The 13,042-nt window shown below is 35.1% G+C and overlaps 2 protein-coding genes across 3 annotated transcripts; both read left to right on the forward strand.

Annotated features, from left to right (window-relative positions):
* Nucleotides 1-366: 366 nt before the first annotated feature.
* On the forward strand, nucleotides 367-3,068 carry LOC21393837 (OPA3-like protein). The gene is made up of 4 exons (XM_010095678.2): nucleotides 367-782; nucleotides 1,521-1,655; nucleotides 1,882-1,968; nucleotides 2,694-3,068. Exons 1-4 carry the CDS (start codon nucleotides 654-656, stop codon nucleotides 2,850-2,852), a joined length of 510 nt encoding a protein of 169 aa, XP_010093980.1. The 5' UTR covers nucleotides 367-653; the 3' UTR covers nucleotides 2,853-3,068.
* A 1,222-nt stretch (nucleotides 3,069-4,290) lies between these two features.
* On the forward strand, nucleotides 4,291-7,267 carry LOC21393838 (transcription factor VOZ1). 2 transcript variants are annotated; one of them, XM_024164027.1, is made up of 5 exons: nucleotides 4,291-4,381; nucleotides 4,653-4,944; nucleotides 5,162-5,293; nucleotides 5,580-6,075; nucleotides 6,376-7,267. In XM_024164027.1, exons 2-5 carry the CDS (start codon nucleotides 4,687-4,689, stop codon nucleotides 6,825-6,827), a joined length of 1,338 nt encoding a protein of 445 aa, XP_024019795.1. In that variant the 5' UTR covers nucleotides 4,291-4,381; nucleotides 4,653-4,686; the 3' UTR covers nucleotides 6,828-7,267. The 2 variants fall into 2 exon arrangements, with proteins under 2 accessions (XP_024019795.1, XP_010093981.2); XM_010095679.2 differs by having other exon boundaries at nucleotides 4,698-4,944.
* The last annotated feature ends 5,775 nt before the right edge of the window (nucleotides 7,268-13,042 follow it).

Below are 13,042 nucleotides of genomic sequence, written 5' to 3' on the forward strand. Positions count from 1 at the left end.
ACATCTAACTATATAATATACATATATCTACATAAATGTGTATATATATACACTCATACTGTAGTTCTCTCAACATTTGGCATATATATGTATATAAACTAATACTGCACCAAATAAACTCCAGACTTCCAATACAATATATTATAAATCTTCTCCGCAGCAACGCGCGAGCACAAAACCAGTTATTATCTATTATAGTGCATTATATTCAACTATCTGATGTATTAATTATAATATATTTATTGTATATAATATAATAATATTATTAATATAATTATAATATTATAATTATATTAATAATATTATTATATTATATATAATAATTGAATTGCTTTCTTCAAAGAGAAAAATGAAAAAAAAGTTTTTTCTATTATTCCTTTTCCTAAATTACAATTTGGTTCCTTCCACCAGCTTCTCCCCCAAGGCAAACTTTGTTCTGGTAACACGCACAGCATCAGAATTCAGAGCAATCTTGTGTGTGCGATCGAAAGTCACCACCATAATTGTCGACGCATTCTCGTTTCTCCGTCGTTTAATTCCATGACCCAAAACTTGTTCCATTTCACAGTCCCATAGCTTTTTTGTAGCTCGCAATCCGTCGATTCTGTGTCTTCAAGAAGAAGAAGAAGAAGAAGAAGAAGTAGCACAGAGCTATGATTCTACCGGTGGTGAAATTAGGAACCCTCGCCCTCAAAACTATATGTAAACCCATTGCCAATCGGCTAAAGAAGGAGGCGGGCTTGCACCCCAAGTTCAGACAGTTGATCGTTAGCATTGCCCAGGTCCTCTCTGTGTTTTTTTTTTTTTTTTTTTTTTGGCTCTCTTCTATTTTGAGTTTTCATTAACGGGTTTATTGTTCATTTCCACATATGGGCTTTGCTTGAATTTGATTTTTTTTTTCCTCTTTGGTGGCGTTCTTTTGGTGATTCTGATTTTGTACTTTTGTCATACCTTTGGCTTTGGTGGTTTGCAGTTGTTAATCCAATAATCTTATTTTAATATGTGTTTGTTGAGTAATGTTGGCCTGCTTTTCTCTTTAATTTTCTCTGAGTTCTTTTCCCTTTTGTTGAGTAAATTAAACTTTCGCAAAGTTTCTTCCTTTCCAATTTTATAGGTAGCAACAATTTGTTACTGTTTTGATTCTTGTTGAATGCCTGCTTTATTATTGAAGCTTATCTCTCATTGTTCTACAGTATTTGAACTTTTGCACTTTGTGTTCTTGTGTGTGTCAATTAGTATATGATATTTTACTAATGAAAGGCTACTTAAACATAATGTGCTTTTCTATGTTTTACTATACCAAACCTTGCCCACATTGTTACTGATTAAATGCCCTGATCCTTTTACTACCGAGGTGATCAAATCATAGAAGATAGGAAAACAAGTACACACAAAATTTATAGTGTTTCACCATGTCTGTCCCGGGCGATAGTTAGGATTCAGTTTCACACTCCTAATGCGCACCTCCAATCTTAAACTATAAGCAAAATGATTAAATGGAATTTTGGTTATGGAATCAGGCAAACCATCAGTTTCAAACGCAAATGCAACGACGGATTTATGGTCATGCCACCAATGTTAAGATACGCCCCCTAAATGAGGAGAAAGCTGTGCAGGCTGCTGCTGATCTTCTTGGCGAACTCTTTGTATTCACGGTACTGTGAATCTATGCTTTGTGATTGGTAGCAAAAATGTTGTTTGAAAGTGACGTGCTTAAATACTATCCATTCTTTTATATATAGTATGTGCATCAACGTGTAAGGTATCCAAGTTAGGGTGATTGGTACTAACGAAGGCCTCATACATTGCATAGACTCATGGATTTTCATCCTCTTAAATTAACCTTGTATTTCATCTGCATCAGCCTATTATTCTCTTCAGGTTGCCGGAGCTGCCGTTATTTTTGAGGTGCAAAGAAGCTCAAGATCAGAAGCAAGAAAGGAAGAGCTGCGAATACAGGAATTACAGGTATTCGTTGATATTGTGATGAAAACAAAAAATACCTTTTCCTTTTTCTTGCTTCTCCCCTGTTTAACTGTGACTGAACTTGGGAATATAGTTCTATTTGAGGGAACATGGTGAGTGGTTCTAGACAGCATCATTTAGAATTAGTCCCTTTCATACCATGGTTCTTGAATTGCAGTTAGCCTTTCCATTTAACTTGATTGCTACCAAGTGCCTGGATTCATTTAATTTACTTGTTGAACTAGTTTGTCTATCAATAAAAGCTCTCGGTTCCCGGTTCTCCCGTAGCTATATCCTTTGATGGTTTGTTTAAATATAATAATACATTTTGAACAGAATACACCGCATCATCACACTCTCATACCTTACACGCATGTCTTTATATGTAGAAGCTACTGAAACTTTGTATGAGATACTATCGATCATTTATTCAGTCCAGGACTAGGAAAAATTCTCAGTGCAGGCAACATTATTCTTCAATGGCAGAATATCATCGTCATCTTCTTGAGTCTCTTTATGTGCACTTCAATAGTGACAAAATTACGCATCATTTTGTTTAAATACTTGGCCATTGATTTTGGTATTACCAGGTCCTTAATCTTCAAAATGCAGAGTTACGATTGGATGTAGTGATATAATGACAAACATTATGAGCAGTTGCTGTACTATGGATTATCATTTTCAGATTCTAGTAACACCTGTCTTCATGTGTTTCTTGACTGTTTTAGGCGATGAAGCAAAGAGATGAAGATTTAGCCAGAGAAATTGAGCATCTCAAACAGAAAATTGAAGATGTGGAACACCTTGCAAAAGGACGAGGACTTTCTGGTCTTCTTCATTTCAGGAATGCTCATACAACTGAAGATGGAAAAGAAAAACACTCTTGATCACAGCAAAAATCAAATGTGGCCCACGTTATTAGCTGAAGAGCTAACATTTCTCTGTCACTTTAATCAACGGTATTTGCCTAGTTAGGAAAATTTTCTCCGTATTTTAACATCTTGATTTTGATTTTTAAAGGCCCGATTTGCCACTTTAATGGCCGACCCGGTTCCATTGCTAGAAACGTGATTTTGAGCTATTTGAATTAAATGGTTATTCTTCCTTGTGTGCAATAAAGGCTTCGCTTGAGCAAATGTTAGAATGACAAGCTACGTGTCCCTTGGTGGCTTAACTGAGTTTTAAAAGTACGGACATGTCGTTTTCATAAGTTCTGAAAATACTAACAGTGTGCCCTTTAAACGACAAAGGTTGTGTTTTTATTTCTAAACGACGAAATTTATGTTCACAACGACGTGTCGCCTGCCTGTTTTAGAAACTTTTTAACCAGAATGTGTTTATTTTTTAACAAGAAACGACAGCTAAGCTTTGTGTATTTTTTATTGTGCCGAATAAACTCGAGTAGGCTTTCTTGAGGTAAGAGAAGGGAGGGAGTATGTTTTTAGAAATGAAAGACATGTCCTTAATTCGACCAAATACCACAATCCTTTATGAAACTTATAAAATAATCCAATATATCAAAAAAAAAAAAAAAATCAAATTTACAATTTACAGTCATCAGGTGGTGTAGATGCCCCACGAGTGCGACAATGCAATCAAATGGATGGCGGACCAGATCTATAAAACGATGGCAGCATTAGATCTCCTCGGCGGCCTAGCCTAGAAGATGATAGCGGATCAGATCTACGAGCGGTGTCGAATCTCCATGGTTTCCTCGCGCCGACGGTCGAGTTGATCTGAAACACGAGCTTCATTGAACTCCGGCTAGATATTTTGAGCGAGTGAGAGAGAGAGAAAGAAAATTTGTATATGAACATTATATGGCAGATTTTTATTGAGAAAAAAAATTATTTCGTAGACTACAAAAATAACTTAACAGAATATAAAAAATAATTTACATGATATGGAAAATAATACAAGTTATGAAAAATAATACAAGTTATGAAAAATAACTTACAGAATATTAAAAAAAAAAACTTACCAGACTATTTTTTCAGAGGCATAAGAATTGATGACATAAATAAAAGTCTTTTTTATTGCATTTTTTGAACATTTCCAAGAAAAAAAAAAGAGCAAGAATTTTTTTTAAGTAATAAAAAAGACAACTATTCCTTATTAACTACACAACTCATCCTTCGGAAAAAAAAAGAGACCAGAATCATTTTTCAAAGGAAGCGACACAAAACACAGAATACGACGACACATGTTTCGCGCTTTCTCGTTCTTTTTCTTCTTTTTCCAACCCGTAGAATAGTCAAAATACCACCTACAATATTTTTACTTAAAAGGAAAAAGGAAATTTTTTAATTCTGTTTTCATAAGACTTTCCCTTTCTCAAATTCTCTTCACCCCTGCAGCCAGCAATTTGGGCTTTCATCTCTACGCGGACCTTAACCGCTCGCTGCTCCTTACTACGGTAATGGCCATTTCATATTCTCCTTTTAATTATTGTTTGCTTTTCCTTTTGTGGGAAACGATATTAAACCATGTTTTTGTTAAAAATTATACCTTTTTGGCTATCGAAATACTCGATTGCCTTTTTATTTCTTTGCCATTTTTTCTTAAACCCTATGGAATGGTGAATTTTGATTTTGATTGCATTTTTCTGTCTTTTTTTTTTTTTTGCCGCGTTTGATGATTAAATTGAGTCTTTAATTTTCTTGTAATGTGTGTTTGATGGATTTAAGATCTGGGCATTGAGCGAATTGGTTATGTTGTGTTATGGATCGTAGAGGTTTTGAGGCGACGGGATCAATGCAGAAGGATTCAAAGGGCAAGTGTGAGACTGCGTCTCACCATAATCTCAAGGAGAAGACGAAGAACCGCGTCGATGACCTTCAGAGAATGTTCTCGAATCTTGAATCGGCTCGGAAGGAGAGGCGAACCGGCGACGTTGCGGTTTTCGAGGAACAGGTCAATCAGATGCTACGGGAGTGGAAAGTTGAGCTCAGTGAGCCATCCCCAGCATCTTCTTTGCTTGTATGTATTTCATATAATTTGACACTTCAAATATTATCATGTCACTGTCTTTTTCGGTTTGTTTCTATGTAACAATGTCCGCGATAGATTAATTCTTTGTTGTCACGCTTTTATAATGTCATGTTATAGGACTTGAGTATTTGCCCCGTCTTTTATGTTCTATTTTAGTTTTGTGATATTCATTCCGTGTTTAGAATTTTGTTTCGGTGATGAGTAGGGTGGTAGTTTTGGGTCGTTCTCCGAGGAGTTGGCCCGTCTTCTGCAAGATGATGCAACCAGTCCATTAGGAGACCTGACGCTTCCTAAGCCTAAACCTGATCCTGATCTTGAAGATTTTGCCTTTGCACAGGTAAAATGTCTCAACTCCTAGGCGATATTTAGTATTTCTCCGTTGACGGAATTCTACAATTGGGCAAAATACTCTAGCGGTAGTGGATCTTTCTGAATTGCCCAAGTCGTATTTCCATATTGATTTAGTGTAATGTGTTATGATTATAAATCCTAATGTAGTATTGCATTCAGAAACACACTGTTAGTAGGTATTCTCTACCACAAAACTCCCTTTCTCTTTTCTCCTTTTCCACTTTAGATGTTAGTGATAGCGGCTAATCTCAATGTCCTGTCTTTATTCTTAGGAACCCCAAGACCAGAGTTTTCAAGGATTCTATGAACCCAAAGGAACTTCTTTAGACTTTCATGACGTAATGGCAAATGACTCCCATTTGTCTACTCAACTGGAGCATCATCAGTTTGATTTACATCAAGACTTCAATGAAGGGCATTTTGTTGGAAACATTAGCAATGATCAATATGGGCAGGATGCTTTGACCGAGGTTCTTCCAGATATTTCCCCTCCGCCGGCTGCTTTCTTGGGGCCAAAGTGTGCTCTTTGGGACTGTTCTAGACCTGCACAGGGATCCAAATGGTGCCAGGACTATTGCAGTAGCTGTCATGCTGTTTTAGCCTTGAATGAAGGTCTTCCGGGCATAACCCCAGTTCTACGACCTAGTGGCCTTGATGTGAAGGACGGTCCATTGTTTTCTGCTCTTAATTTAAAGACCAACGGAAAGGAGGTGGGCATCCCTAATTGTGAGGGAGCTGCTTTTACAAAATGTCCATGGAATGCTCCTGGTAAGCCTATGCAGTAATGTCTTTCCATATCAGTCTCCTCCGTTTGCTTTGTTCTGTGAGCTTGCTAAATTGCTAATTACGCATTCATTTTACAGCACTCTCGCATCCAATTAAACTATGTTGCTAAATGTTGTGATTTAAGTCGCATGTTTTTTTCTCTTTGTTACCGCTTGGACTAAGTTTGATGTCATATGCCCCGCTAGTGTTGTACATGTTTTGTGGTGAGAAAGTATGAATGATGCCCTTATTTTATTTATTTATTTATTTATTTTGACTAATTGCTGTCATTTAATGTTGCAGATCTGTTTGATCTTTCTCTTCTAGAGGGTGAAAAAATTAGAGAGTGGCTATTTTTTGATAAGCCTAGAAGGGCATTTGAGAGTGGAAATAGGAAACAGAGGTCATTGCCAGATTACAATGGACGTGGCTGGCATGAATCAAGAAAGCAGATCATGAAGGAATTTGGGGGGCAGAAGAGGTCATATTACATGGACCCACAACCTTCAACACTTCATGAATGGCATCTATATGAATATGATATCACCAACTATAGTACTTGTGCCTTATATAGATTGGAGCTCAAACTTGTTGATGAAAGGAAAAGTCCGAAGGTCAAAGGTGACGGGAAGAAAAGCCTCAAAGGAAACGTGTCGAATGATTCGCTTGCTGACCTGCAGAAGAAGATGGGAAGGCTCACTGCTGAGGCTCCTGGAGATGATTCAAACACTTATAGGGGCAGTGCAGACCGCTAATTAGAGCGCCAATGCCTGAAATATCAGCTCTGCACATACGATCACAAGATGTCCAATATTCTTGACTAGGGTGCTCCTGAACTAGGAACTTACCCTCATGGAAATTCAAGGTACATGTGTTCTCCTTATTGACACGAGTCGGTCTCAAATCAATTTATCTCACGATAAACGGTTCTATTTTCAAGCAATTCAGGCTCAGCTATTAAGCTGTTTCGTTTAAAGAAGGGGATCAGAATTAGAAGAGGCATGGAAATTCATGTAATGGTTCTATTGTTTGCTTTGTTTCCGTAGTGTACATAGGACTTGAAATCCTAAATCAGCGTTAGATAATCCAGACACATTCAAAAGAGTCTCCAGATAAGATTAGAAAATGATTGTAATAGTAAATTGATTCTTATGGAATTGATGCTTTTTTCAGCTTTGTCCTGAGCCGTGGTTGTAACACCTAGTTAAATTAATGAAATAAATAAATTTAATCTGGTTGTTAGTGTTAATTAATTTAAAATTAGCGTTTAAGTTTCAGTTATAATTATTTCATTATAAAAGTTTACACGATTTAAAAATTATTTTTAAAAATTATAGTGTGTCCCTTCAACTTTTGATTTATTACACTTTGGTCCCAAGTATTAGAGAGCGATACAAGTAAGCCCTTGTCGGTCTTACTTGCTCCCGATTTTTAATTAAAATCTCGTATTTCACCTCTTAATTAGCATACAAGAATTAAAAAACTCTATTCCCTTCGTCTATAATATTAACACCATGGATAACGTGACACTAATTAATTATAAGAGGTTAAACACAGAAAGAAAGGTCGATAAAAAAAAAAAAAGCTTAGGTTGGTATTTGACTATTTGTAGTACTTTTTGTGGATTTATAATATATATTATTAATTATTGGAGATGGATAAATGATAAATTTTTCAAAAAAAAAATAGTTTTGGAACTCTCCTCCCCCCTCCCCGCTCATCAAAATAATGCAGGAATCTCTCGCGAACCTCATTATATATAAAACAAAATTTACAGAAGTAATGGAAGTTTCTTACTAAAATCATCAAATCTCTCGCGAACCACATTACATAGTAAACAAACATTACAGAAGTAATTGAAGTTGCTTACTAACATCGTCATATCTCTCGCGAACCACATTACAAAGTAAACAAACTTTACAGAAGTAATTGAAGTTTCTTACTAAAATCATCAAATGTAAGAAGACTCGAGATCCTTATGGAAAGGAAGCTCTCGCAACTTGACACGGTTGGCTCTGTTCTCTCTCCCAACCTCGGCAGTATTATTGTAGTTTTCTTCTTCCATCACTGTTTTAATCGCTTTGCAAACACTCTCCCTTGTGAAGAACCCATCTTCCTCATCTCTCTCCACTTCAACCCCGGCCTTCAATATTTTACCAATGAGCCTCGCTTGAAAAAATTGATCACCTTCATGAGGTATCATAACCAGCTAGAGACCAAAAATTGCGTTCTTCAATTTCTACAATAGTCTATTCATATAATAGTAGTTAGACTCTCAGAATAAGTCTAATATTTATCTTTAAGATAAAACTTGATAATTATCTATCACTTCTAATTTGATTTTTGAAACAAAATCTCTCTCTCTCCTTTATCCTCTTGGCCGGCCACCACAGGGAGATTCCTCTGTGGTAGGTGCATACAACAGCTAAGGAATAGGGTAAAATTCTGCATTTATCTTGCAGTACAATTTTGATTCAAATTCAAATTTAAGTCAGACTTAAATTAATTTAAATTTCAAATTGGACAACTTATTAAATAAGTCATATAGATAACTTGAAGAACAAGCAACTAAATCTCATAGGGATTCACACTGTGCTGGGCGTGTACACCATGTGGACACCTCCACATGTGTATTCTAAAATTCAAATTTAAATAATCATATTATTCAATTAATTCCTAATTAATTATTCTTGCGCTATTTATTTCAGATTTCTATAATTCTAAAATTTTCATTTTGTCCTTAGTGTCTTGTAGACGTGGGGACTCATGAACTTATAATTATGAGCTCCAATAAAATTAATGGTTAATTAAAACTTTTAAATTAATTAATTAATTCTATTAATTTCAAAAGTTATTCCACTATAAACTTGGAATTGCAGTCTCATAATTATAGATATCAATTACTTCTAAACTGTAAAATGTTAATTTAATATAGTTATTACATATAGATCAATCATTCTTAAATAATTTATAATTAGAGTTAGGTGAAATCCGTTAACTTCTCTAATTATATCTTTATCCTTGAGTAACATTGATTCTCTAATGAACAGTAATTCATAAAATAAATTCATGAATCGTAGCTCCTCCTAATCCAAGTACCGAATCAATTCTCAAGAGATTTATTTATCTACTTATTTCTCAAGAAGAAATGAATTTCATCTTGTACAATAACATTCTCGGTTACTCACTTCATCATGTCTCCAAAATACAAGGAATATGATTCAACATCTCAAAATCCGTATCGAATAAATCAAAATATATAAATCTATAAATAGGAGTTTGCTAATAATTCATGATTAAAATCGTTCTATATGTGACCATTGATAGACTCAATTAGAATTTCTATACTTAATGAAAATTATCATAAATTCATATTGTGTATGTGTCCATGTTCTACATAATCTTATTATGCGTAATATACTCATTTAATATCTCTTCATATTAACAGTGCGGATAACATTGTTCTATTCTAAATGAGAATGACATATATTAGTAATGTTTTAATTAAATATTCTAAACTTTAATTAAATTCATTACGAGCATCGTTTTAATTATTATACTTAAATATTATCCTCTCGCATATAATATTTAAGATCACATAAATAATCATAAAATTTTAAGTGATATTTATAAAATATTTAATAATATATGCATATAAAATAATTAATAAATTTTGTTATTAAATAAATAATAAATATTTAATTATATCTCATATTTTTAGGACATTATTAAAATGGTGGAAATTAATCAATTTTATTTGAATAAAAGGTCTCAAACAATAAGTGAAAATTAATTAATTTAAGTTTCGTTCATTTTATCGATTTAACTTTTTAATTTTATATTTTTATAATTAAAATTTCTTAAAAATATTACATTTAATTTTTATTATTATAATTAAAACTTTAAAAAATATTATATTTTAATTTAAATTAAAAACCCAAATGAATAAAGCTCTACTTTTGTTTTGTTTTCAGGCTCACAATTAACTGTTAACATATTTGGATCCTTCTAGGCTTCTAGTAAAATAATAAATATCTTAATCTATATTGGTAATCAGTGGAAGAGGAATCAATTCATCTGTACCACCACGTCATTAGCCTGACTTTATATATTTCGTGAAATGTTGTCCAAATCTGCCATTATTGGCATGATCTACTTGTTAAATCAAAAGATTTTTCGCAAATAAAAAATTAACCATGTGATACACTATCCGCGGAATAATCTAGAGTAGTGCGCACTTCTCGGGCACCGTGTTCATAGCTACTGGCTTCAATTTTTTTCACTGGATTAGAGGTGTTAAATAGGTCGGGCTGTCCATGAATGGTTCAGCTCAGTCCGTAATAGTGCTTGATTCGGCACGGCTCGGTCCGTTACTATTACGGATCGTGCCGGCACGGCACGTGTAATGGATTAGGGTTGGGCCTCAACTTCTCAGCCCACGGCCCAAGCACGTGGAGGCCCGCGACACGGCCCTTATTCGGCCCGGCCCAAGCCCTGATTCGGCACGGCCCAAGCCCGCGAAACGGCCCACGAAGAAGCCCATTTCATTTGGTCCAGTGGGCCCTTCGCGGGCTAAACGTTCGGCACGTGACGGGCCTCCCGTTTGACCCGTCACATGCCTCCAGTTTGGCACGTGATGGGCCAAATGGGAGGCCCGTCACGTGCCGCACGTTGGGCCCGCGAAGGGCCCAATGGAAAAAACTGAATTTTAACCCTAAAATCCCCTATAAATATCCCTTAATTCCACCATAAATTCCACACAATAATTCACTCTCATTTTCTCATCTCACTCTCATTCTATCTCTCAACTTGTCTCTTTGATTTTGATTCTAAGTTTTTTTCTCGCGTTCATTCATTTTCTAGCTCTTTCATTTACAAAGTTCAATCAAGTTCTATCAATTTCCAGAAAATGGCCTCACCAAACTTCCCTAATTTCACTGCTCTTCCTGAGCTTGGTGAGGAGACATTTTTTGAGGAAGAAATGATGCCTTCCAACCCCACCCCCACTGAACCAGAAAATGCTCCGGTGGATAATGCTTCAGTATACAACGAGGAAGCTGGAGAACGCAGTAAAGGAAAAAGACCGCGAACTTCTCTGGCATGGCAGCATTTCACTAAGGAGCCCCGACCAAATCCAAAAACAGGTGAGATGGAAATTCGTGCGATATGTAAATATTGTAAAAAGCACTTTTCTAATAAAAAGGGTGGGGGTACTGGTCATCTGGATAGACATTGGAAAGTATGTCTACCGTTGCACCAAGGTGGGAGTGTGGACTCCCGCCAACAAACACTATCACTCACATCACATGGGTTACAAAATTTTACATACGATGCACAACGTGCTCGTGAGGCACTAGCTAAATTTCTAGCTAGTGCCGAATTGCCTCTTTTTTTTGCAGATGATGCCTCCTTCGAAGAATTCATCCAGACAGCCTTTTGCCCACAATTTAATCGGGTAAGTAGAAACACAACTCGTTCTGATTGCATGAAAGTTTTTTATGCAATGAGACAATCTCTTGTTGATAATTTTAGGACTTTTAATGCTATTGTGTCTTGCACTTCTGATATGTGGGAGGGGTGTAATAAAACTGGATATTTATGTGTCACAGTACACTACGTTGATGACGATTGAGTTTTACAAAAAAGAATAATTGGTTTTCATTTATGTCCATATCCTCATAACACAACATCTATTTTTAGTACAATAATTGAAATTTTTGAGTTTTATGGGATAGAAGATAAAGTTTTAACAATTACTTTTGATAATGCATCAGCTAATACAACTACAATTAATCTGTTTAAACGTAGTTTGAAACCAACATTTGGAGGGGAAATTTTTCATCAACGGTGTGCATGTCACATAATTAATTTAGTAGTTCAGGCATGAATTGAACATATCTTAACTAATCTTACAAATATTAGAGAATCATTATCCTTCATATCTAGTTTTGGAGCTCGGCTCCAAGAATTCAAACAATATTGCAGGAACAGCCAGATGCGCCCAAGAAAGTTTCCAACTGACATGAGACATAGGTGGATTTCAACATATTTAATGTTGAAGGTAGCACTCCCGTATTCACAGCTTATCACGACATATGTAAACAGTAAGAACGATCAAATTTTAATTTTTGATCCTGATTGACAGATTGCTGAGTATTTTTTTAAATGTTTAGATGTTTTTTACAATGCTACTGAATTACTTTCTGGAGTTTATTATCCTACTGCACATTTAGCTTTACATCAACTATTTAATATTTTAGAAACATTTTCTTATTATAGGGATACATAACTTTTTAGAAATATAGTTAACTTAATGGAAAATAAATTTAAAAGTTATTGGTCAGGTTGTCCTATGTTATATGCATTGGCAACCATTTTAGATCCTAGGTGCGGAGTAGATGGAACTGAATCATTGATGACTGCTACCGCAGAGAATTTAAAAATAGATATGCAACTAAGTATTACTGACGCTAAGAAAATGTTAGAAAAAAATTTTAGTTTGTATGAAGCAAAATATAGCACAGGTCAAAAAGAACAGGGAACTTCGTCGTCAACTACCAGTTCGGGGCCTAAAGGATCGTCATGGAGTTTCTTGAAGAAGAAAGAGAAAACGGCACGATCGTCCTCAACACAAGCGTCTACAGAACTAGTCAAATATTTTGAAGCAAATTTTGTAATCGATGACGACAAACTAGACATCTTACAGTGGTAGTGTAATGACTGAGAAAATCCCAGACCTTAAATAATACAATTTATGTATTTAAGTCAAGGATTTTCTTAGAAAAATATTATGTGACTGAAGGATTTATGGAATTAATATATGTATTCCTAAATTCTATAGCATATTTTATGTTAAGTTCATGTTTTCGATCAAGTAAATTCGATCGATAAATTCTCGCCGTACTTTAAGGCAGAATAATTTTCAGTACAAGTATAGTTTGAGAATCTTAATTTCAAGAATCTCCAAACA

This window comes from Morus notabilis, unplaced genomic scaffold (genome assembly GCF_000414095.1).
Source record: "Morus notabilis unplaced genomic scaffold, ASM41409v2 Scaffold43, whole genome shotgun sequence".
Lineage (NCBI taxonomy): Eukaryota > Viridiplantae > Streptophyta > Magnoliopsida > Rosales > Moraceae > Morus > Morus notabilis.